Source organism: Carassius carassius, chromosome 10 (genome assembly GCF_963082965.1).
Source record: "Carassius carassius chromosome 10, fCarCar2.1, whole genome shotgun sequence".
In the NCBI taxonomy this organism is placed as follows: Eukaryota; Metazoa; Chordata; class Actinopteri; order Cypriniformes; family Cyprinidae; genus Carassius; species Carassius carassius.
In genome coordinates this window covers 11,038,004-11,062,699 of record NC_081764.1, presented here as the reverse complement: position 1 = coordinate 11,062,699, position 24,696 = coordinate 11,038,004, and the positions used below count along the sequence as shown (strand labels likewise).

General features: G+C 40.7%; 1 protein-coding gene across 1 annotated transcript in view; it reads left to right on the top strand.

The window, feature by feature from the left end:
- Positions 1 to 22,817, top strand: part of LOC132151773 (P protein-like) — an 89,636-nt gene extending 66,819 nt beyond the window's left edge. The window contains exon 24 of the mRNA XM_059560131.1: positions 22,207 to 22,817. Within this exon, the coding sequence (XP_059416114.1) occupies positions 22,207 to 22,294 (88 nt within the window). The 3' untranslated portion in view covers positions 22,295 to 22,817. The remainder of the gene's footprint in view (positions 1 to 22,206) is intronic.
- Positions 22,818 to 24,696: the final 1,879 nt, after the last annotated feature.

Here is a 24,696-nt window from a genome sequence, read left to right as displayed (position 1 = left end):
TGGATTTTCAAGCAATCTCAGGATGTTCTGTAATTAGTCTTTCGCCGGCCCCTCCCCCAAAACGGCCATTGTCCAATCTTAAAAGTTAGGCCCGACAGGACTCGAGACCGACAGATTTCGGCCCGAGCCACATGTACATTTTGATTGACAGCTTTTTAAAAGCCTGAACCCGTTTACAGCCCGACATTATTCCAAATGTACGCACGCACGCACACAGCTCTTTTGCCTTTTGTCAAGAATGAGTCATTTATACATGTTTTAACATAATTTATACATGACTAACGTAATAGACCACTTGGAAGTTTGAACAAAGAAATAAAATAAGTCCTCTGTGACATCGTAACATCTCAGAACTCTAAATAGCCCTAGGTATAGACTCATTTAGCCTATAAATAGGCCAACGCACCAATAGAAACGAGTCTTTCTTAAAATTTTTACTTAAGATAAATTCTAAATTAAGATGGGTATTTGCCAATAACGAAATTAATTAAGATCTGCCTTATTTGCTTCGCCCATAGCAGCTGAAATTTAATAAAAGAATAATGCCAACATTAGCCTATAAAGGCTAGCCTATATGTCTGCATTATGCATTTAAGACTCAATTAGTATTTAGTTATCATTTTTAAAACCTTTACTCACCAAGATAATAATAAAAATAGCTACTCGCAATAGACAATAATAGACCATAACATATGAAAGAGAACTTTCCCGGCAGTGCAAGAGCATGACTGGTACACAAGGCTGTGCTGGTTGCATTTGAGGTACAGGTCATGGTGTTTCTCAGATTTCGCTTTTTTTCCCTCCACGGCATACTGTAACCCCTTTTGCCTCGATCTGGAGGATATCGAGGAGGTATTACTCCAAAAAAGGTCACTGACACGCACGGGTATAACTCTTCCCGTCATGGCAATCTGTCGCGCTGGTCTTGTTTGACCATTTGTTTGTCGGAAGTAGCAACAGTAACTAAGGGGGGCGGGGCTCGGCGAAAGGCTAATTGGCAAACAAAGTTCAATCTTTTTTTTTATTTTTCTTATTATTCTTATTTTTCTTACTCAAATTATTCTTATTGTATTTTTCTAATGCTCAAATAAATCACTAATATGATGTCTAAGTTTCTGTCTAGTGTTTTATAATTGAAAAAAAAAAAACTATGCAGTGGTATGTTTACTGACTAAATAGTTTGTAGAAGCCTTCAATACTATTGGGAAATATATTTTCTTATATTTGTGGGGTGGGGGGTGCAGACATAGTCTCATAAAAATATTTTGAGGCTCATTTTTCATGATATTTTATTCAGATTTGAAACAGAAACTCATGAGACATGTGGCTTTCAATCCATTACTTGTCTAGATTGCTCCAGGACTCATTTCATGTATTTTTATATCAAATAAAAAAATATTTAAGAGTGGTAAAAAAAAAAATTCAAGGCACTTCAGTGTCTATAACTTTTAATATTTTTGAGCATTATCAAATCTGGTTGATAAAAAGTGAAGCCCAAAGGGTCTTCTTTCTAAAGACACCACAATTATGTTTGTAACACACTGAAGTAGGAAACTATTACAATTATAAGTTTGGTAAAGCACTTTCATCTGTGAGTCCCATAATGGGGGGTCAGGTTAACAGGTTAGAAGTTTATCCTGATCCTGATATTTCAGTCGCTGTTTTTTTTTTTTAAGGTGGTGTACTTCTAAAGGCTGTCAATCTCAAGTCTCATGTGATTTTGTGTGTGTGTGTGTGTGTGTGTGTGTTTTAGGGCAAGTCTCTGAAAAATAATTAGGAGCCCATTATTGCAGATGGGGAGGACCTAGATTGGTAATATTTATAGCTGCTGTAGTGTCACATTGGAAGCATGATGGATGCTGTCAGGCTTCTATTATTAAGGGAGGGAGTTTAAGTGGCACACCTTTACAGCAACTGAAGATCAGTGTTTTATATATATATATATATATATATATATATATATATATATATATATATATATATATAGAGAGAGAGAGAGAGAGAGAGCAAGAGAGAGATTCAGGCTTTCAGAAGAACACTCATCAATGTATGTACTGTGTACCATTTGTGCTGTCAAAGGAAATAACATAGAATAGTTTCATTGTTGATTAGTTTCATTGTCATTTTACTGGAGACTAGAGTCTGATGTGCACACAGTTTTACTTTTAGTTTTTTGATGCTCAAAACCAGTTCTTTGTCTGTCTGCGTCTGTATCTGCCTAACTCGTTCCAACACTACTGTTGAAAAAATAGGTAAAAAGTATATATATTCTGTTATTTTAGTATCAACATGCTACTAAACTGGTGTTTTTCATATCCTGGGTTTTAAATGGCCAAATATTTCAGTTAGTTTAAAGGGTTAGTTCACCCCAAAATTAAAATTATGTCATTAATGACTCACCCTCATGTCGTTCCAAATAGAGGTCTTCACAGGTCCAAAAATTTGTGCCCGAACCCAAAAGAGACCCGTAATGTACTACACCGAACTGACCCGGACCCGTCTAATATTTCAAAACTGGACCCTGACCCAGGGGCGCTGCACAAGATCCCGGGCCCTATGCATAGGCAGTCCTAATGCCCCCCCCCCCCCCCTGAAAATATCTATTCCAGACTTTTCAAGGGCCCTCTCTTCCTTTGGGGCCCTGGTAATCAGTACTGGTATTACCCCCAGTCTGACGCCCCTGCCCTGACCCATGTAGATCCGAGAAATGCCTACCCTGTTTGCCCTTTTGAGCTGTAATAACGATCGCTCGTTCAGTGCCATGGCCGCTGACATCATAGCTGTATCAACCTAAAATACGCTTTAAAGCCATTTGAGCGTCATAGAAAACATTCATGTGACAGTTCACTTCAGATTGTGTTGCTGATTTTAAATATATTAAATATTAGTGTGTCAAGTCTGCAAGCATTATCACCATGCGTGCACTTGCATTGACTCTGAGTCTGCGCACTCTGCTTCAGAGAGAGAGAGAGAGAGAGAGAGAGAGAGAGAGAGATCGCTTTTTTTTCACTCTCACTCTTTTCTTTTCCTAATTTTACAAGTTGCAAGTTACAAAAAACACAAGCAGTGTTTGATCACGGCCGGGTGTTCTCCGAGTCCAATGACTCCGATCGCACTTCACAGTGCACCCGGGTCCCGGGTGCACTGTGAAGACCTCTAGTTCCAAACCCGTAAGACCTCCGTTCATCTTCAGAACACAGTTTAAGATATTTTAGATTTAGTCCGAGAGCTTTCTGTCCCTCCATTGAAAATGTATGTACGGTATACTGTCCATGTCCAGAAAGGTAATAAAAACATCATCAAAGTAGTCCATGTGACATCAGAGGGTCAGTTAGAATTTGTTGAAGCATCGAAAATACATTTTGGTCCAAAGGAAAAAAAAATATTAATAATATTAATATTATTCAGCATTGACTTCTCTTCCGGGTCTTTTGTGAGCGCATTCAGTGACACTACTGACGTACGATGCTGCTGACGTGTTACTGTATCTTTGTTATTGGGTGCACCAGAAAACACGTCAGAAGCATCAGCAGTCACAGCAGTCGTCTTCACAACGGACCCAGAAGAGAAGACAATGCTGAATAAAGTCGTAATTTTTGGACAAAAATGTATTTTCAATGCTTCTACAAATTCTAACTGACCCTCTGATGTCACATGGACTACTTTGATAATGTTTTTATTACCTTTCTGGACATGGACAGTATACCGTACACACACTTTCAATGGAGTGACAGTAAGTAAACTAAATCTAAAATATCTTAAACCGTGTTCCAAAGATGAACGGAGGTCTTACGGGTTTGGAACGATATGAGGTGATGGTGATGTCTTCATCTAGATACAGAAAGCTTATTGTATTTCCAGCTTTGTGTTTTTTATTTATTTTTTTGTTTTGTTTTTATTTGTTTGTTTTTTCACACAGTTTTACTTACATCCCTAGAGAGAGAACAGGTTGATCTAATGGGCCTAATGTGAAACATTGTTTTATTTCTCTTTTGTAGTGAGTGGAATTGCTCATTGCTCTTTCGCCTCAGTTTTACACACTCTAGTGTATACAGCTCAGTTATAGCCCTCAGCTAGTCTACCTCCACAGATTTCTAAAAGTTCTTACATTTTTAAAGATGATATTTGAGAGAGCTCCATTACATTTTTCTTTTCTCCTATCATTTCTAATGAGTCTTTATTCTGCTACCACTCTTATAGCGATGGAAAATGCAGGCCTAAATAGTATACACGACACTAACAAAACTTTTCAAATCATTTCCAGTTCTATTTCTCATCATTGTGGTCAGTTTTGGTGCAAATGCAAAATTAATTTATGAAAAGACCACACTCCCAGATATAAAGCCAGAATGAACTGTGATTTCAGAAGCTCCATTTCATTGCTTAAAATCATTAATAATGATTTTATGGGATAAATATATATTTTTTAGAACATGTCATTTCCTTACCTGTAAGTAAAAGGATAATTCTTTAATCTTTTTGGATTTAATGATAGATTTTTTGCAAGAAATAGAGGTGTGAGGTCTGACCTCAAAACAGAGACAACACAGCAAGACAAAATGAATCATATAGACACTAGTAATGTTTGTTTTCTCCTAATGTTTCCTTTTCTTCTTCTTCTTTTTTTTTTTTTGAATATCAGAATTGTTATCATGTTTTCCTCCAGGGAAGTATTATGTTTGATATATCATAAAACAAGTAACTAATCAATTACTAAATTCACCTAGTTTATCTAGATTTTATTTAAAAATTCTTATGATTTTTGAGTAAAATGTATATATTTTTTCCCAATAGTGGTGCTTTTAGATTGTGTGCAGGGCTGTTCAAGTCTATCGCTTTCTGTATAACTGTTTTAAAAGCAGGAACATGTTTTATGTAAACGGACCCTAAGAAATGTGTCCATTTGGTGTCAGATATACCTAAAACCAGTTTAATTAGTTAATCAGTGCTTCTTAATATTAATAAGATATATAAACAAATCAATGAGAAATTCCACCTATACTATCCAATTTCAATATGTAGTTTTGCACATCCCTATTTTTCATTCCCAAATGGTCTCTTTCCCCTCATCTGTTGGTATGAATATATTTATATTTCTGTGCTTGAGAGGAGAATAGCAGCATGTGTGTCTATTGTACAAACAAACCCAGAGCTTGGATCACATTGTTATTCTCAGTACCATGCCAAGCCACTTTGGCCTTTAAAATCCATCATGTGCCCCATAACACTGGCATGTAAGATAATGGTGGATGTCCAAATGACAAACCATCTGGTGTGCCTTTTGAAAAGTACATAATGATGACAATGATGGCATTTATAGTAATGTCTGAAATATCAGGCTAAATCAACACTGACCTTAATTGCCACTAACTACCGTATCTTTGTGTGACTTTGAGAAAGTCATTTCCATCCCTATTTTTAATGGTTTTCCCTTTTTTTTCTCTCCATTTAAAATGTAACAGAAAATTGCCATTCTGACGCATTCTGAGCCGCATGAGATAGGTTTTCACAGTCGTGAGGAAATGTTGTGTAAATCAGCAATCTTGTAGTGAGAGTGGGTGAGATTGTGGCAGATAGCTTTTCCTTATTTCATCACATGTTGGAGATGTTGAGGGTTTTTAATACAAATGTGCCACATAGTCGATAGCCTTGAGCAAGGAAGGGTGGACAAAATGCATAAACGAATCATAATTTTTTTCCTCAACTCAAAACAGATTTTTCCCCAAGGTCATGCATATGGGCAGTGGTGGAAAGAGTACTGAAAATTTGTACTTAAGTACAAGTACTGTTACATTGATGAAATAATACTCAATCACAAGTAAAAGTACTGCTGTCAAAACAGTACTTAAGTAAAAGTAAAAAGTACTCCTCTCAAAAAATACTCAGTTACTACTAGTTACTTTTTAGCTGGTGATATTTAATTACCAAAAAATATTCATATCAAAGATCTATGTAGATGGATAATAGCAACTTTGAACAAAACCCACTTTTAACTTATTGACAAAGTATGTTAATTAGTGGTCATGATACAGGGATTTCTAACTTCAATAACTTGTTTGGATAGGAGTGGTTAAAGGGGTCCAATTATGCTCTTTTACAATGTCTTGAATTTGTTTTGGGGGTGTACTAGAACATGCTCTCATGCTTGGTGGTTCGAAAAACACATTATTTTTCACATAATTTACATTATTACAATACCTTTCTCCCCAGCTTAGTACAAATGTCTCGATTAGTTCCAGGTTTTATGAAGACAAAATGTGTTGTGATTGGTTAGCTGTCCCAGTGTGTTGTGATTGGTGAACAGCTCAGACAGTGTTTCAGTACTGCCTGCCCCTGGCCAAAGCAGCAAGTTCCCACTGCACCGCTATAGATAAGGATGGCATCAATATTGCCATATCAATTTGATATTGTTTTGGAAAACAACGCTGTAGTCCAAACAAGCTGTTTATTGTAGTTCTTGAAAAGGGATTTAAACAAAAATTAAATATCTCCCTTTGGAGTGGACTGTAACATGTGTAACTTTGTAGATATTGATGTGTAACTTTGTAGATATTTGTTATGCCCAAACATACACACTACACACCGACTAAAATTCAAAAAGTGAAAAAGCATAATAGACCCCATTAAGAATATATGCTTGTTACATCTGACATCATCCTTCACTACTTCTGGGACCTAATGCTCTGCCAGATGCCCCTTTAGAAAACAACAAACTGATTCAGCTAAAATATTGGTGTCTGAGACACTGTGAGCACGGAGACTGTAGAATGCACAGCAAATTACGCTTAGCTTAAATACGAAATATTAATGAAATGGCTGCTGAGATAGTATTCTCAAGTGAAATGAGTAGAGGCTTGGACCTGGAAATGGCAGTCCTAACATCATGGCTTAACAAGAGGATTCTCCCAAGCCATCAAACTGGATTCATCAGAGCAAGAACACCATACCAGAACCGGACGCGATGGCAGACTATTTTGTTTCCAGTGGATTGACTTGCATGGTTCAACTATTTGCTACAAGACTAGTACTGTACACTTAAAAAGCTAGTAGGGTTATTTTTGATTTCATGATGTACAGTCGGGGCCAAAAGTTTTGAGAATTACATAAATACTGGTAATTGGAAAAGTTGCTGCTTAAGTTTTTATAATAGCAATTTGCATATACTCCAGAATGTTATGAAGAGTGATCAGATGAATTGCATAGTCCGTCTTTGCCATGAAAATTAACTTAATCCCAAAAAAAACCTTTCCACTGCATTTCATTGCTGTCATTAAAGGACCTGCTGAGATCATTTCAGTAATCGTCTTGTTAACTCAGGTGAGAATGTTGACGAGCACAAGGCTGGAGATCATTATGTCAGGCTGATTGGGTTAGAATGGCAGACTTGACATGTTAAAAGGATGGTGATGCTTGAAATCATTGTTCTTCCATTGTTAACCATGGTGACCTGCAAAGAAACGCGTGCAGCCATCATTGCATTGCATAAAAATGGCTTCACAGGCAAGGATATTGTGGCAACTAAGATTGCACCTAAATCAACAATTTATAGGATCATCAAGAACTTCAAGGAAAGAGGTTCAATTCTTGTAAAGAAGGCTTCAGGGCGTCCAAGAAAGTCCAGCAAGTGCCAGGATCGTCTCCTAAAGAGGATTCAGCTGCGGGATCGGAGTGCCACCAGTGCAGAGCTTGCTCAGGAGCACATCTGCACGCACAGTGAGGCGAAGACTTTTGGAAGCTGGCCTGGTGTCAAGAAGGGCAGCAAAGAAGCCACTTTTCTCCAAAAAAAACATCAGGGACAGACTGATCTGCAGAAAGTATAGTGAATGGACTGCTGAGGACTGGGGCAAAGTCATATTCCGATTGTTTGGGGCATCTGGAAAAAGGCTTGTCCGGAGTAGAAAAGGTGAGCGCTACCATCAGTCCTGTGTCATGCCAACAGTAACGCATCCTGACACCATTCATGTGTGGGGTTGCTTCTCATCCAAGGGAGTGGGCTCACTCACAATTCTGCCCAAAAACACAACCATGAATAAAGAATGATACCAAAACACCCTCCAACAGCAACTTCTTCCAACAATCCAACAACAGTTTGGTGAAGAACAATGCATTTTCCAGCACGATGGAGCACCGTGCCTTAAGGCAAAAGTGATAACTAAGTGGCTCGGGGACCAGAATGTTGAAATTTTGGGTCCATGGCCTGGAAACTCCCCAGATCCTAATCCCATTGAGAACTTGTGGTCAATCCTCAAGAGGCGGGTGGACAAACAAAAACCCACTAATTCTGACAAACTCCAAGAAGTGATTATGAAAGAATGGGTTGCTATCAGTCAGGATTTGGCCCAGAAGTTGATTGAGAGCATGCCCAGTCGAATTGCAGAGGTCCTGGAAAAGAAGGGCCAACACTGCAAATACTGACTCTTTGCATAAATGTCATGTAATTGTCGATAAAAGCCTTTGAAACGTATGAAGTGCTTGTAATTATATTTCAGTACATCACAGAAACAACTGAAACAAAGATCTAAAAGCAGTTTAGCAGCAAACTTTTTGAAAACTAATATTTATGTAATTCTCAAAACTTTTGGCCATGACTGTACAATCAATCATGTACAATCATTTTCAACACCATTACATACTGCCATATATCTGTAGATATTTTCTCCATCCAATTTTTTCAAGGCACTCCTTACTTCAAGCTTTGAAATTTGTTTAATCCAAGTCTTTTAAAAAGACACAATCACTTTATATGATGGATAGATTTTACATAGGCTTTTATTTACATTATATATATATTATGTATATATTGTGTATTATATGTATATATAATATATGTATATATTATGCCCCCAATTACCATTACAAAAATCTCAATCTTAAACATTTGCTCATTCTGTGTATTTGTGTCGTTAAAATAGGGTGACTCTGTTGCAAAAGCTTACAGGACATGGAAGCTTGATTTCAAATTTGATTTCAAACTGAATTGAATTTACAAAAAAAAAAAAAAAAAGTACACAGTCAGTAATAAAATTATAAAACAAATTACCTCAATTCAGTTTGAAGTATTCAAAATATGACCACACTGAATTTTTACAAGCAAAGATTTAAGAGCCATATACAATATGTTGGGCCTATTTATGTAGTTAAATTGAACATCAGATGGCTTTGACCTGCAATGACTGTACAATGTAGTGATGCAGTTAGGCTGACATATTTATATGTACAAATCAAACAAATATCCCATTCCAAAACATTTCTAGCATAAATATACATTTGAAAGAAATTAAAGTTCCATCTTTGATTGTTGAAAGACTTTCTGGTGCATAGTTCTGTAATACAGAACTAACCCCTCTGTCCGATCACAGTCAGATCACTGTGTATCTCAAAAAGACTGAAAATAACATTAACACAAAGCCCAGTAAACTGTACAACATCAGAAAAACATACAGATGGCTGAAAACAGCGCTGAAGAATATCAGAAAGCACTTAGCAGCCAAAAAATACAAGCACTGATAGATAACTTTCTAAATAACATCTATGCTCACACCAATGAAGGTGTCAATCTTGCGGTCAAAGATTTAAATTACATATTTGAAAAATCAGCAAAACAATCCAAATTGAAAACAAAATCTGGAAAAAATCTAATACCCAAAAATGACAAAAATTGGTTTGATCAGGACTGCCAAACTACTCGCAAAAAACTGAGAACACTGTCAAATCAGAAACACAGAGATCCAAATAATACAGAGATCCGCCTTCTTTACTGTGCAACACTAAAACAATACAAACATACACTCAGAACAAAAAAAAGCACAATACACCCAAAACCAACTCACAATAATTGAGAAGTCAGTGAACACAAACCAATTTTGGAATAACTGGAACATTCTGAAAAAAACTGATCATGAAGAATTGGCAATCCAAAATGGAGAAATATGGGAAAGTCATTTCCAAACACTGTTTAATAAAGTACAAAAAGACACAAACTGTAAACAAAACCAAACAATCAACCAATTGGGACAACTAGAATTAGCAATCAAAGATAACCAAAACCCATTAGATTTCCCAATAACTGATAGAGAACTTAAAGAAAAAATCAAAACCCTCCAACTCAAAAAAGCATCTCTCCCTGATGGGATATTAAATGAAATGATAAAACACACAAGCAGTAAATTTCAATTGGCCATTCTAAAACTATTCAATGTGATTCTAAGTGTAGGTCACTTCCCTGACATCTGGAATCAAGGCTTGATAACACCAATCTTTAAAAACGGAGGTAAATTTGATCCTAACAACTACAGAGGCATCTGTGTGAGCAGCAACCTGGGAAAGTTATTCTGTAGCATAATAAATGCTCGACTATTAGACTTCATCACCACACAGTAGAAGTCAAATTGGATTTTTACCAAATTACCGTACATCTGACCACATCTATACATTACATACTTTTATTGAAAAACATGTTCACCAAGATAAAGGTAAAATATATGCATGCTTTATTGACTTTAAAAAAGCTTTTGACTCAATTTGGCACCAAGGACTGTTTTACAAACTTATTGAAAGCGGCATAGGAGGTAAAACCTATGACCTTATCAAATCAATGTACACTGAAAGTAAACATCGGCGTAAAAATCGGCACCCAACGTACGAGGTATCTTTCCCAAGAGCATGGTGTGAGACAGGGCTGCTGCTTAAGCCCAACATTATTTAACATTTACATCAATGAACTGGCAGGCAGTCTGGAGCGATCCACAGCCCCTGGCCTCACCCTACACAACTCACAGATCAAATGCCTGCTGTATGCAGATGATCTGGTTCTGCTGTCTCCCACTCAACAAGGTCTACAGCAGAACCTGGACCTGCTAGAACAATACTGCCAGATCTGGGCCCTAACAGTCAACCTGAAGAAAACCAAAATCATGATCTTCCAGAAAAGATCCAGATCCCACGGAACACAACACACATTTACATTAGGCACTTACCTGATAACACACACATCACACTACAACTACCTGGGTTTGAAAATCACATCCACAGGAAACTTTAATCATGCTGTGAATGAACTGAGAGATAAAGCACGCAGGGCCTTTTACGCCATAAAACGGCAATGTCCTATAGAAATCCCTATTAGAATTTGGCTGAAAATATTAGAATCAGTAATTGAGCCCATTGCCTTCTATGGCAGTGAGGTGTGGGGTCCACTGACCAATCCAAATCAAGATTTCACCAAATGGGAAAAACATCCAATTGAGACGCTGCATGCAGAACTGTGTAAAAACATATTACACATGCACCAGCATACAACAAATAACGCATGCAGGGCAGAATTAGGCAAATATCCTCTAATCATAAAAATACAAAAAAGGGCAATTAAATACTGGAAACATCTGAAACTCAGTGACCCCCAATCATACCGTTATAAAGCCCTGCAACACCAAGAGATGAGCAAAGAAAGCAGTCCCCTCCCTCAGCTGAATCCAGAGCTTCAGTCCTGATGCTTCACTAACATCTACTGATGCTCTGAATCACATCAGAATCAATCAGATTACTGCACAAATCAAACAGAATTACATCACTCACTGGCAAACCCAAACAGAAAGAAAAACAGAGTAAAATGCGATGCTATTTGACTCTAAATAGAGAGTACAGCATGGCAGAGTGTCTGTACACAGTGTCAGATAAGAAACTGAGAAGCACGCTGACCAGATACAGACTCAGCGGACACATGCTGATGACAGAGACGGCAGACACAGAAAAACATGGCTGCCAGCGGAGCAGAGACTGTGTTCACACTGTGATTTGAATCAGATGGAAACAGAACTGCACTTCCTAGCAGAATGCCCCAAAACCACAGACATACGGACAGTGTTCTATGATAAAATACAGCAGATCCATCAGACATTTAAAACTCTTCCGAACCAGGAGAAACTGCCGTATCTGTTAGGAGAACACAAGAACTGCTGTGTGTTTGCTACTCAATATGTGTCTGCCTGTCATGATATTAGAGAAAACACTCAACCTGCCCTGATCTGATGTTTCCATCACATGTAGATTATGTTATGCCATATTACTGTATTGTATTACTTAGATGTATATTTTGCCTCTGCAAATCTAATACCATATTCTATTTTATTTTATTTCTAACTTATACATTCACATACACTAATTCACTTTGCACTACATGGTTAATACTTTTTATATATTTTATTATTACTATTATTCTTTTTCTTTCTGTAAATACATATGTGCACTATTTGTAAGCAGCCCAGCTGCAACTGCTTTGGCAATACAAATGTACAGTTTTTCTCATGCCAATAAAGCACACCTAAATTGAAATTGAACTGATCAGCTCTTCAACCGCTGCAGTGGCGCTGGTCCCGGTTCAGACAGCAGCACTTTGATTGGTCCGTTTACGATCGGATATTTTTATTGGCTACTGAAGTACTGTCAAAAGTTTGAATATCAATTCAAATTGTGGGCTTACTCCGGAACGAACTGTGATTTAAAAGTAACGAAGCAGATTATTTTGCTTAATTTGCACTTGAGTACAAGTAAAAGTACAGCTTTAAAAATATACTCAAAAAAGTACAAGTACCCGAAAAAACTACTTAATTACAGTAATGTGAGTAGTTGTAATTCCTTACCTCTCACCACTGCATATGGGTGTTGTGGTTTACCAGTAAAGATCTCAGCTTATAATTCAAACGTTTTAACTTTGAAGTTAAAAGTTGAAGCTGTTAGACAATTTCATCTTGAAATGTATTTTTGTACATGTTATGCATTACTAGAAATTCATATAAAATCAAGCTGATTATTCAGGTAACCATATTGGGTCACGTTGTTTTTTGAGCACTTCACTGTTATGGTTTTAATCACGTATATAGGTGCTGGTAAAAATGGTAAAATACCTGTGCTTATAATTGAAACCTTGTCGATTTAAAACCAAGAAGGCACAATTAATGAGCTGCCATCATTTTAACCTTGAGCAAGGTACAGTATTTAAACTCAGGGTACTGATTGCAACCGTAATGTAAAAAGAAAAAAGATAATTGGGTCACTTTAGATAAAACATCTGCTAAATGAATAAATGTGAATGTCATGCATTGAATAGCTTGAAAGACTGCCTCAATACGCATGTTGGAGTCATCTTTGGCCTCCAAACGATTTGTATCACCTTTGCAAGACTTTTAGTCACATTACTCTTCTTTTTCTTTCCATTAGGCCTTTAAAGAAGTAAAAGCATGACTTTGATTTTAGGATGGTTTATGCAGTACTTTATTTATTCATCCAGTTTACCAACCACATTTGGAGCTGCTTTTCAGATTATACAACTCACACTCTCGAATCCTTGGTTTCACTGCACATCAATTTGTCCACTTCACTACTTTTGAATCAGTCACCTGGCTGCTTCATTGACATCACTCAAATTGTGTATTAGCCGGCTGACCTGCCCTCACACCCATGGCATGTGCACCTGCTTTGATGTATGTCACACAAATGCCTCCTTATACAAATAATACACACCTGTTCCTTCTGCAGTCCAGCATTTAGCCTCTCCACCTGCCTTCTGGAGACTGAACTCTTATCCCCCCCCCCCAGCTGTGATCTTTGCCAAACTTACATTAATAGGCCTTTAAATATGTGCTTTCCAATAATCTAATTTTAGAGAATGTTAGAAAGAGATGAAGTAGAAGACAGGAAGTGCTGGAGGACACTATTCCATGTAGGATTGTATTACGCTATTACCCTCATGTCTCATTTTCTGTCTAGATTTGTGTGCTTTGAAAGCCCCTTTCTATGGATACTTTCACTGACTCCTTATTTAAAATCCTTGTGTGTGTGTGTGTGTATTGAAGGGAGAAAATAATTATGTACAATTATGGTTCAAATTCAATTTTGCTTTACATGTATGCATTTTGCAGAGTATATTTTATCATTTCATGATAACGTACTCGGTTACTAAACGTAACCTCGGTTCTCTCTAGAAGAGCGAACGAGTACTGCGGCTTAGCTAAGACGCTACGGGAAAAGTCTCTTTTCACGAAATACTGAAGCAAAAAATTATCCTTAATTTTGTATTTTTGTAAAGCGCATTTGCAGCAGTACACAGCCATAGGCGAGACGGCTCGTTCGCTCATTGGCTTGTTCTGCGGCAACTGCACAGCCTATCGAGCGCGGCCTGATGCAACATCAGACCAATAAGCCGAAACGGGTGTGGCCCAACCTATAAAAGGAGCTCGAAAAGGCTGACTCACCTGATTTATTTCATCGCCGAAGCGAACCAGAGTGAATCGTGCGCACGGCAGAGAACGCAGTACTCGTTCGCTCTTACGAGAGCTCTCTCGTACTGCGTCTTAGCTAAGACGCTACGGGAACCCAATGTAAAACGCCGTGCGCGCAGGGATCACACACCAATAAACCTGAAGCAACGCCCAGGATTTACAGTGCACAGTCACCTGAGGGACTCACAGAGAGTCCAGGACAGAAAAGGGAAAAAGCCCTCCTTCCTATATCTAGCAGCATCCGTAGATGCGGCAATATGACATCACACGGCCGAGGCAAGGCCTGACCAATGTGGCAATGCGGGTCTTACGCAATACTGCCCATATAACAGTCGGCAGCGCATAGCGCTCATGAACTCAGAGTTCCCCTCAGGGCCTTGATTCGACTATACCGACAACAGCCTTGCTTGCAAGGGCGGGGACCTCCAGGTTATAGAACCTGATAAATGTAGACGGCGAGGCCCAACCTGCCGCCATAAATATATCCTGCAAGGAGATCCCAGTAGACCACGCCCACGACGAGGCAACGCCTCTAGTGGAGTGTGCTCTGACGCCCAACGGGCACTGAAGGCCCCTGGAAGCGTAAGCTAACGCTATGGCGTCAACTATCCATCTGGATAGAGTCTGTCTCGAAACAGCCATTCCCTTGGAACGTCCACTGAACGAGACAAACAGCTGCTCCGTCTGCCGAAAGGCAGCAGAGCGAGACACATAAGCTCTTAAAACCCTGACAGGGCAAAGAAGACTCGAGTCTCCATCCTCCCCTGACACCGGCAGGGCAGACAGGGCAATAACCTGAGCCCGAAACGGTGTGTTGAGGGATTTCGGCACATAACCGTGCCTAGGTTTGAGTATGACCCTTGAGTCATTGGGCCCAAACTCCAAGCACGACTGGCTCACCGAGAGTGCGTGCAAATCACCCACACCCTTCACAGAAGCCAGAGCCTACAAAAATAATGTCTTGAACGACAGATGCTGAAGGCTAACCGATTGGATAGGCTCAAAAGGGGGACCCTTCAAGGCCTCCAAACCCACATAGGGACTGACGGAGGTCTGGGAGGATTCAGCCTCCCAGCTCCTCTGAGGAACCGGATGACTAAATCGTTCCTTCCTATTGACTGACCGGACGCCGTTTCAGAAAACGCCGCGGTGGCCGCCACATAAACTTTGAGCGTGGATGGGGCTCTGCCCTTATCCAACAGCTCCTGTAGGAAGGAGAGGACCTCCGTCACCTCACAACTAAGGGGTGAATAACCTCGAGCTGTGCACCAGCTGGAGAACACCGACCACTTCGAGGCATACAGACGACGTGTCGATGGAGCTCTAGCCTGAGTGATGGTATTTAGCACTCCCACTGCGAGATCAGCGGGTAACCGTTGAGCGCCCACACATAAAGGGACCACAACTCCGGTTGAGGGTGCCAAATCGAGCCCCTGGCCTGCGAGAGGAGGTCCCTCCTCAACGGTACTGGCCACGGGGCAACATCTGCTAACTGCATCAAATCTGGGAACCATGGTTGGTTCTTCCAAAGAGGTGCTACAAGCAGTATTGAACATCTCATTTCTCTCACCCGTTCTATCACCTGCGGAAGGAGGGAGACGGAAGGGAACGCATAAAGCGGGCAGCACGGCCATCTCCGTGACAGCGCGCTTTCGTTCTTGGAAAAGAACGCGGGGCAGTGAGCGTTTTCGTGGGACGCAAAGAGGTCCACCTCCGCCATGCCAAATCTCTCCCACAACAGCCGGACTGTTTGCGGGTGTAGAGACCATTCGCCCATAGGAACATTGCCTCTGGACAGCCTGTCTGGACCCAGATTCTGCAGTCCAGGCACATGCACTGCTCTCAGCGATCGCACGTTGCGCTGAGCCCAAACCAGGAGGCGTTCCGTCAGCCTGCACAGGTTTCGGGACCCGAGACCGCCCTGGCGATTTATGTAGGACACCACGGACATGTTGTCCGCACGGACTACGACGTGGTGATCCTTGATATGGGGACAAAAGCGCGTCAGCGCGTTCTCCACTGCCAGCATTTCCAGGCAGTTGATATGATGGAGCTTTTCCCGTTCTGACCATAGGCCAAAGGACGGTCTGCCTTCGAGCAGCGCTCCCCATCCCGAAGTGGAGGCGTCCGTCGACACCATTTTCACACTCGGGGAAGTCCCCAGGCTTACACCTGATCGGTACCAGCCGTTCGCGGCACCCGAGCCTTCAGCCAGAACTGCAGGGGGCGCATGCGGAGCAGGCCCAGCCGCAGAACCGGAGATGCTGAGGCCATGAGACCCAGCATCTTTTGACAGTGTTTGAGCGACACGGTCGCGCCGCAGTGGAAAGAACTCGCTGCGCGCTGAATGCCCATCGCGCGCTGTGGTGACAGCCGCGCCATCATGGAACACGAGTTCAGAACTATACCCAGAAACAGGATCGTCTGACTGGGGTTCAGCGAACTCTTCGCCCAATTGACACTGAGGCCGAGCTTCTTGAGGTGATCGAGTAAAACGGCCATGTGGTCCACGAGCTCCGCTCGTGATCGGGCCAGAACCAGCCAGTCGTCCAAATAATTCAGCACATGACATGAACCAGTCCCCTCTGCGAATCTGCGCGAGGAGTTTCCTGGTCGTAAGCATTTTGAAACTGCGTTTCATCAATGCCTTGTTCAGCTGTCTTAGTTCCAGTATGGGCCTGAGACCCCCGTCTCTCTTGGGCACCAGAAAGTATCTGCTGTACAGCCCCCCCCCCCCCCTCGCTTTGAGCTTGAGACACAGGCTCTACAGTCCCTTTGCTCAACAGTTTTGATATTTCGGCCCGAAGTATGTGTGCTACTTCTGTTTTGACCGTAGTTTCAATGCACGCTGAAAAGCGTGGAGGGCGTCGAAAAAAAAAACTGTAGCGAGTAGTCTCTCTTTATAATGCCTAGCACCCAATCCGAAACCCCTGGAAGCGCTGACCATGCATCTGCATGAATGGCTAAGGGCTGGATGCGAAGCGCGCTCTGTTGACCGGGCAACGGCGGCGCTCGGGTGTGCTGCGCATTTGAGGCGGGGAGCGCGCTGATCACAGCGGGCAGATCGTTCCTCCTCGCCCCCGTCCCGGCGCTTAACCGACTGGGGGAAGGCTGAGCAGGTCCCGTGGGACTCGATATGTCTGCGAGTAACTGTGGGCTGCATATGTGCACATTTACCACTTTCAACTCGCTGTCTGCCTGTGCAGAGCGTACGTGTACGGGCCTCGTTTTTACAGAAGCCACGCGCCGTATGTGACATAGTGTATTAGGGCACTGGGGAGTGGGCACGTTTACTATGCGGTGCGCTCGACCGATCTGTGTCGATCTTATGTGCGCGAGCCCTGTGTGCAGGGCTGTGCTTACATGTGGAGATGGGCACTGAGGAGTGGGCATCGTCACTGCATCTATAGCACCATCGGCCGTGGCCGGACGAGCGTGCACGGGTTTTGTTTTTTACAGAAACCACATGACGCGTGTGACATAGTAATTGTGGGCACTGAGGGATGGGCACGCTTACTATGCAGTTTGCGCGATCGACTTGAGTCGCTTTTATGGGCGCAGGCCCTGTGTGCAGGGCTGTGCTTACATGTGGAGATGGGCACTGAGCAGTGGGCATCGTCACTACATTTTTAGCACCATCGGCCGTGGCCGGGACACCAGAAATTACACCTTTTTCGGGAAATATCTGGGTAGCCGTGATAACGGTTTTCGTGTGCAGGCAAGCGGGCAACCGTACAGGCTTGCGCATTGCAAAAAACGCTGAAACAGTCACAATCTCTGGAACTGAAACAGCTGCGCGCTTAGGTGAGAGCCCGGCCACAGCGGAACTCGTACACCGGCGCTTCGATGAAGCAGCCATCGTGTGTAGTGCCGACGCATCGTCATGCAGCATGCGTAGATGGCTTTCCTAGGATGGCTTCGGGGCTCCCGGCCTCACCGTAATCCTCTGCCGCGGTCCCCGCGGCGCGGGGCAACGGCCGGTAGAGCGAGAACGGGGGTCTCGAGCTGCGTTGCTGAAGCTGTTGTGATAACGGCTTTTGTTTGCAGGCAAGCGGGCAACTGTGCAGGCTTGCGCATTGCAGAAAAACGCTGAGACAGTCACAATTCCTGGTACTGAAACAGCGGCGCGCTTGGGTGAGAGCTCGGCCACAGCGGAACTCGTACACCTGCGCTTCGATGAAGCAGCCATCGTTAGTAGTGCCGACGCAGCGTCACACAGCAGGCTTTAGAGGGCAACACCGCTTTTGCCGCCGTCCAGCAGAGGGCGGACAAAGGTGCGTCGCTATCGCCTGTTCCACCGGCTGAAGTGAGTGGTAGTTCCTGTTTTTAGCATCATCAGTGTGGAGAATGCTAGTGAGACAGACGAACGAGTTCGCGCTGAATATGGAGCGTTCCAAGCCTTCGCCACCTCTTCGTGAAGCTCAGGAAGAAATGAGGCGGGCTTTGAGAAGTACGCTAATCCGAAAGGGAAATACCATCCAGCCGGGAACGAGAGGGGGGGCGCTGGTGCAAACCACTCGCGGCCGAAACTTATCGCGGCCAACACGAGCATTCGCCCCGGCTCCTTCTCGATGTCAGCTCGTCTGCTGGGCTTCTGAGCAGAAGGCGTGAGATCCTCGGAGCTCGCCCAGCCCTCACTGCCCGAAGCTAGCAGAGAGGCGTGTCCTCTCCCCCCGACGCGGCCCTGAGATCGACTTCCTCGGACGACGCGCCGGCAAACAGCGGGTGCTGCCCACCGGGAAGCGATGCAGGGGGGGCCGGTGAAGCAGGGCGAACCGGCGAGCTCGGTTGAGCTGAAGACGGTTCCGGAATCCGCTGGAAGCGATGCTTTTACGAGCCGTCTCGCCTATGGCTGTGTACTGCTGCAAATGCGCTTTACAAAAATACAAAATTAAGGATAATTTTTTGCTTCAGTATTTCGTGAAAAGAGACTTTTCCCATAGCGTCTTAGCTAAGACGCAGTACGAGAGAGCTCTCGTAAGAGAACTGAACCCATGATCTGGGAGTCGCCTAGCAGCATGATCTCTTTTTTTATTATTATTCTTGGAAGGTATGGTTAACCCAAAAGGGAACATTTGTGAAAGTGTTCTAAAAAAAAAAAAAAAAAAAAGTGAAAAGTTTACTAATTTCTTTCCTGATTCTGTGTTTCTCACTGGAGAAAACAATTTTATGGATAGATAATTTTTTAATTTTTTTTTGCTGGAAACAATTTATTGAATTTAGAAACTTTTTAATAATAATAAATGTATTTCAAACACACAGCTTTTCAAACTATTGATTGATGGACTGTAGTCATGTAGATTACTTGTGGATTGTTGTGATCAGCTGTTTGGACTGTTTTGGACATTCTGATGGCACCCATTCACTGCAAAGGATTCAATGGTGAACAAGTCATGCAATGCTAAATTCATCCAAATCTGTTCTGATAAACTCATCTGCATCTTGGAATGCCTTAGTAAATTTTAAGCAAATGTTTATTGTTGTTTTTTTTTTTTTGCTTAACTATTCCTTTAAGCAACACCTCAACTTAGCACTTTTTTGATGAGTTGTTTGTTTTAAGATTGTGATTTGCAACATTTTAAGGAAAACTTGTTTCTCCTTCTCTGGCTCGTTTACTGACTTTTTTTTGCTCTTTTTATCGTCCATTTGCTTTCCATCATCCTCTCAATCAGTGGCCACTTTCTCTTCTGAGCTTGTTGATTTCTCTATGCCCCAAATGCTCTGTATTTACCCATTCACTCAGTCAGTATCCACCGAGCTGCTGAAGGTATGCACTCGGTATAAATGGATGTCCAGAGCTTTCAACCTCACAAGTGCTTTGTCCTCTCAGCAGCTCTTTCATGCATTCATTCATTCATTCATTCATTCATTCCAGAATCCCTTTTTAAAGGACTTTTTTTTCAGCAAAAAGATTTATGAGCTATCAGAGAAGTAAACAGAACAGAAATGATTAAAACTGCATGTGGATTTTTAGTGTTCTGTAAAAAGATTATTTTCTGGGGCAAAAATAAGACAGAGTAAATGTTTTCATACACTCAACTCATATGCTATTATTATACTGAAATGAGGCAAAATGAGGCTTTAAGTGATAGAATTATTAATGGATTGTACCATTGTTTAATAATATATTGATTGTTTAGATAACAAAACTTCCAATAGACAAAAAAAAGTTGTGAGTTTGACAATTACATGATCTATGACATTTATACAATGGATATTATTGTAAAGACTGTAATGTTATCCCTCATAGTCAAAGTATAATGACAATTATATAGAATCGTCATATGGGTCTTTATTCTTAGAAATCTGTTAAATGTACAGTACTACAAATTAGTCCACATGACCGGTGTACAATATTTTAAATTAATTACATTCTTTATTTGCTGATAATCCTAATCTTCCCCTCCGGTGAGCTGTTAAATGGAGAACTGCTGAAACCAGATAATTTAATCAATGATGAAAGTCTAGTTTATGAGCAAATCATTTCGATACAAGAACATTCCGATTTGTGAAGAAAGTGATGAGCCTGATTTGTCAACTGAATCATCTTATTAATTTAAAAGAACTCTTTCAAAAGATTGGTTCATTTCCTGATTTGTTTCAATAACCCAGTCACAGCAACATTCGAATTAATGGCTCACTAAAACTATCATGTGGCTTAAAAAGACATGAACTATTGCACAAATGTGGTATAGACTTTAGTTCCCTACCCACTTCATATCAAACATTTTGTAAACTTTTTTTAAAACTTACTTATTTGTTTACGTTTAACTTTGTTATATGAAACAAGAGCAATATATAGATGCTGTAAAATTACCCTTAAGTGTTCCACAACAAAATAATAGCACACCAGTTTTAAAATGGCATCAGGGTGAGTTAATAGTGACAGAAACTCATTTATATTGGTCTTGATTATTTGATAAAGGGAAGGTTGGGCACAAGCATTGTTTTGAAAACAGATTATAGCTCTCTGTGTATTTTCTGTTTGCTATTGTCCATTTTCCCTTTAAAATCTGTTGATTTCTTTTGTACTGATTTACTCAACAGAGTGTTCTTCTACTGGTGATGTGTGAGGTTGAATGGCATGTAGTATAATCCTCATGGACAGACGAGACGTACAGTAGCATGTTGAACCGAGGGTCAGAAGGGCACTGATGCATGCTGATCAAGTGTGGAGATTAGGCCAGATTCCAGTTGTAATTACAATGGTGAATCCACTCTCCAGATGGATGCTTTTACAAGCGAGCACAAGAAGGATGGTCCACACATCTCTGAGAGTTGATGGCTTTGAGGAAAGCCGCTTATGTTAAATGGGGGGACGAGTATCACCAGTCTATTGCGTCTCCAGCCTTTGACTTCATCGTTAATGCCTGGAGATCATACTTTTAATGCTGTTGTCCCCTGCATTTGACTCTGCCATAATGTTCAAAGACTTACACTTTAATACCACTTCGATGAAGCGGGTAACATGCCTGCCACGCTCCTCAGCAGGAGAGCATTGAGACCCCTGCTGTTCAGAATAGAATCACACGCACACACACACACACACACACACACACACACACACACACACACACACACACACACACACACACATACAACTGCACTACAGAAGTGGATATAATGCAAAACTGCTCAGAAATTGTCATATGAGCAACAAAGGAGGAATGAGACAGAGAGAGATGCTGGGTGATGTTGAGTGATGAACTTTCAGTAGAACACAATAATACAGTCTTTCATTAAGAAAAAAAACACTAAGCATCAGTATGACAACACACTGTGTCGCAGATTCTTTTCCCAAAAGCTTTGTGTTGAATTTTCCCTTCAAACAGAGTAGGTTTTATAGACTCTATAAGTTTCAATTTTCATCTTCTTACGAACTTTCATGTAGGGACTCATAATATTAATCTCTCGGTGTTCTATTTCACAGGTTGGGCTTCCCCATGATGCTGATGACCTGTACGATAGCCATGTGCTACCTGCTTGCAACTCACATCGGACTTCAATGGAACACTTAAATGTTCCCTCGACATGGGGAAGCAAAAAGACTGGGTGTGTCTGCAGTTTGCTTTTTTGTGTGGGTGCGTGTGTGTGTGTTTTGAATGACACATCTGTTCTTCTTGGAAGGATCCATAAAGACTTAAACTTTGTAGACCTGGTTCATCCTGAAAGACTAAGATTTACATGCAGGAGAGGTACAGAGAAGATAAACCATGGGAACATCTGATCATCTGCTGTATTCTAACAGGTGTAACACACTGCTATGGTGCTACTGCTGCTTTGTGTTAATACTACAAAGAGATTTCTTTTGGAAAACCTGTATTTATTTGCCAAAAAAATGCTGAAAACCAGAAGATTCCTTTTTTGAATAAAAAAAATGCTTATATTATTTATTGATGCACAGTTTGAATTATGACCTTTTCATTTTTGAGGCATCTGCTGAAAGGGATCTTCTGTGGCCCACAATTGTTGAAATGTTGGACGGTTTAGAATTCTAAAAATTATATAATTTACATAATTTACCATATTCAGATAATCTATATTGTTGAAAATGTGTGCATATAAATTGAAATGGAAAGGTTATATATTATATTATATTATATTAAATTATGCATAATTACATACATTACACAGGAAATGTTACATCCCTCATCATACTGTGATGACGTGTGTCCCAGCATAAGACAAAAACAATAAAACCCATTTGTTCCATCCAGTGGGGACATATATTCTGAATATACTGACTTACACTATCTTATTAAGCGTTGCATATCGCGTTGCGTAAACATGAACCATGTCTGCATTTGTGATTGGAGAAATAAAAAGCGCTACTTTAAACTGCTTCAAACTTGCATTTGAATCATCAGTGGCAAATTCTTTACATATGTAAACGTACTTGCATAATGGGAGTCAGAAGCGCCAGACTGTCCTTGCAAATTTGAAACTGCCTCACTTTATAAAAACAGACACCGGTTTCATGAGTTCGCTTCGCAGATAAAAAAGTGAGAAGAATAGTATACATAGTTGGCATGGTGCCCAGGGAGAAGGCACCAAGTTCGGCATCGGGTTGAACTGTTCCGAACAGTGTTGTAAATATAACGTATCCACTGATTTCTTGCTGTGTCCTCTTTTGGAAGACCAAACAAAGTAGTTTCACAATGAAACACACAGCATCTCCACAACATGGCGTCAGCAGCAAACGTGAGAATAAAAGTTACGCCTTCTTTCTTTGTGTGAACATTTGGGCGGTGTAATGCAAATCTTCCCACATCGTGATGTAGACATGTGGGGGCGTGTTCAAACGAGCCGTTTTAGGAGGGCATGGTTGACTCTTAACTTTTATAAAGAATATCTCTTCGGATTTGAGACTTTATTCTTTCCAACTTTACAGAACTCCTTTATGCACCCCAAAGAGAAAGGAAAACTTGAAATCGCATCACATGACCAATTTAATGGTTGATCACACATAATGTGTGTTTAATGCTCTTTATAGGTGAATAGTGACAGGTAAATATTAACTGGTTACAGTTGTTTACAAGTATGAATGTGAATACTTTCATAAAAATGAAGACCTCTATAATGCATTGTACAGTGTGGTTATAGGACACATAGAAAGTGTTACCATTTGAGGTTTTTGCCAGGCTTTTGGTTTCTTCACTGTGTTCAGTCACTGTTTGCATCAACAAGAAAATCTTGCATCTGATTACAAGGAGAGAGTTTAATCAGTATTGTATTATATGTGTATTATATCAGTATGTATGTGTTTTAGTCAGTTCACAGTTTTTTCTAATTTAATTAGGCAATTTCAGCAATGACTAAATGAATTAATCATTGCTCTCACATTTCACTACAGAGCTACCAGCTATACTGGAATTAATTATGTAAGTAAAGCTATGCAAAATTACCCCCGTATAAGATAGGTCCTTCCTGAAACTGTGTATTTAAGAATTAATTTATATGTGGATAAATGATAAGCAGTAAATTATAACTTCACTTTAATGTATTTGATTTTTCTGATATCTGAGGATAGTTATAAATAATAATTAATAGTTGTAAATAATATAGTCACCCAATATTTTTTTTAACTCATGTTGCCCTTGGCAGATTTTTCTTCTTTTTTTTTGCCCATTGTGTGCACTTGATGAAGACCTGTAAAGGATGATCAGTTGGCTGCTTGTCTGTTCTGTGACTGGGACCATTTTACAGTAAAAAAAAAAAAAAAAAAGTATGTTCCATCAAACATCACTTGAGAATTTGTTTCAATTATTTGTTTCAAATATCAGAACATATCAGACAAAGCATCTCAATCATTTCCAGCATCTCAATCACACATGGGAAGAAACAGTGATCTCAAAACTACTTTCGGTTTAAAAGAGAAAAAGGCATTACATCATGAGACAACTGTAGTGCTTTAATTAGC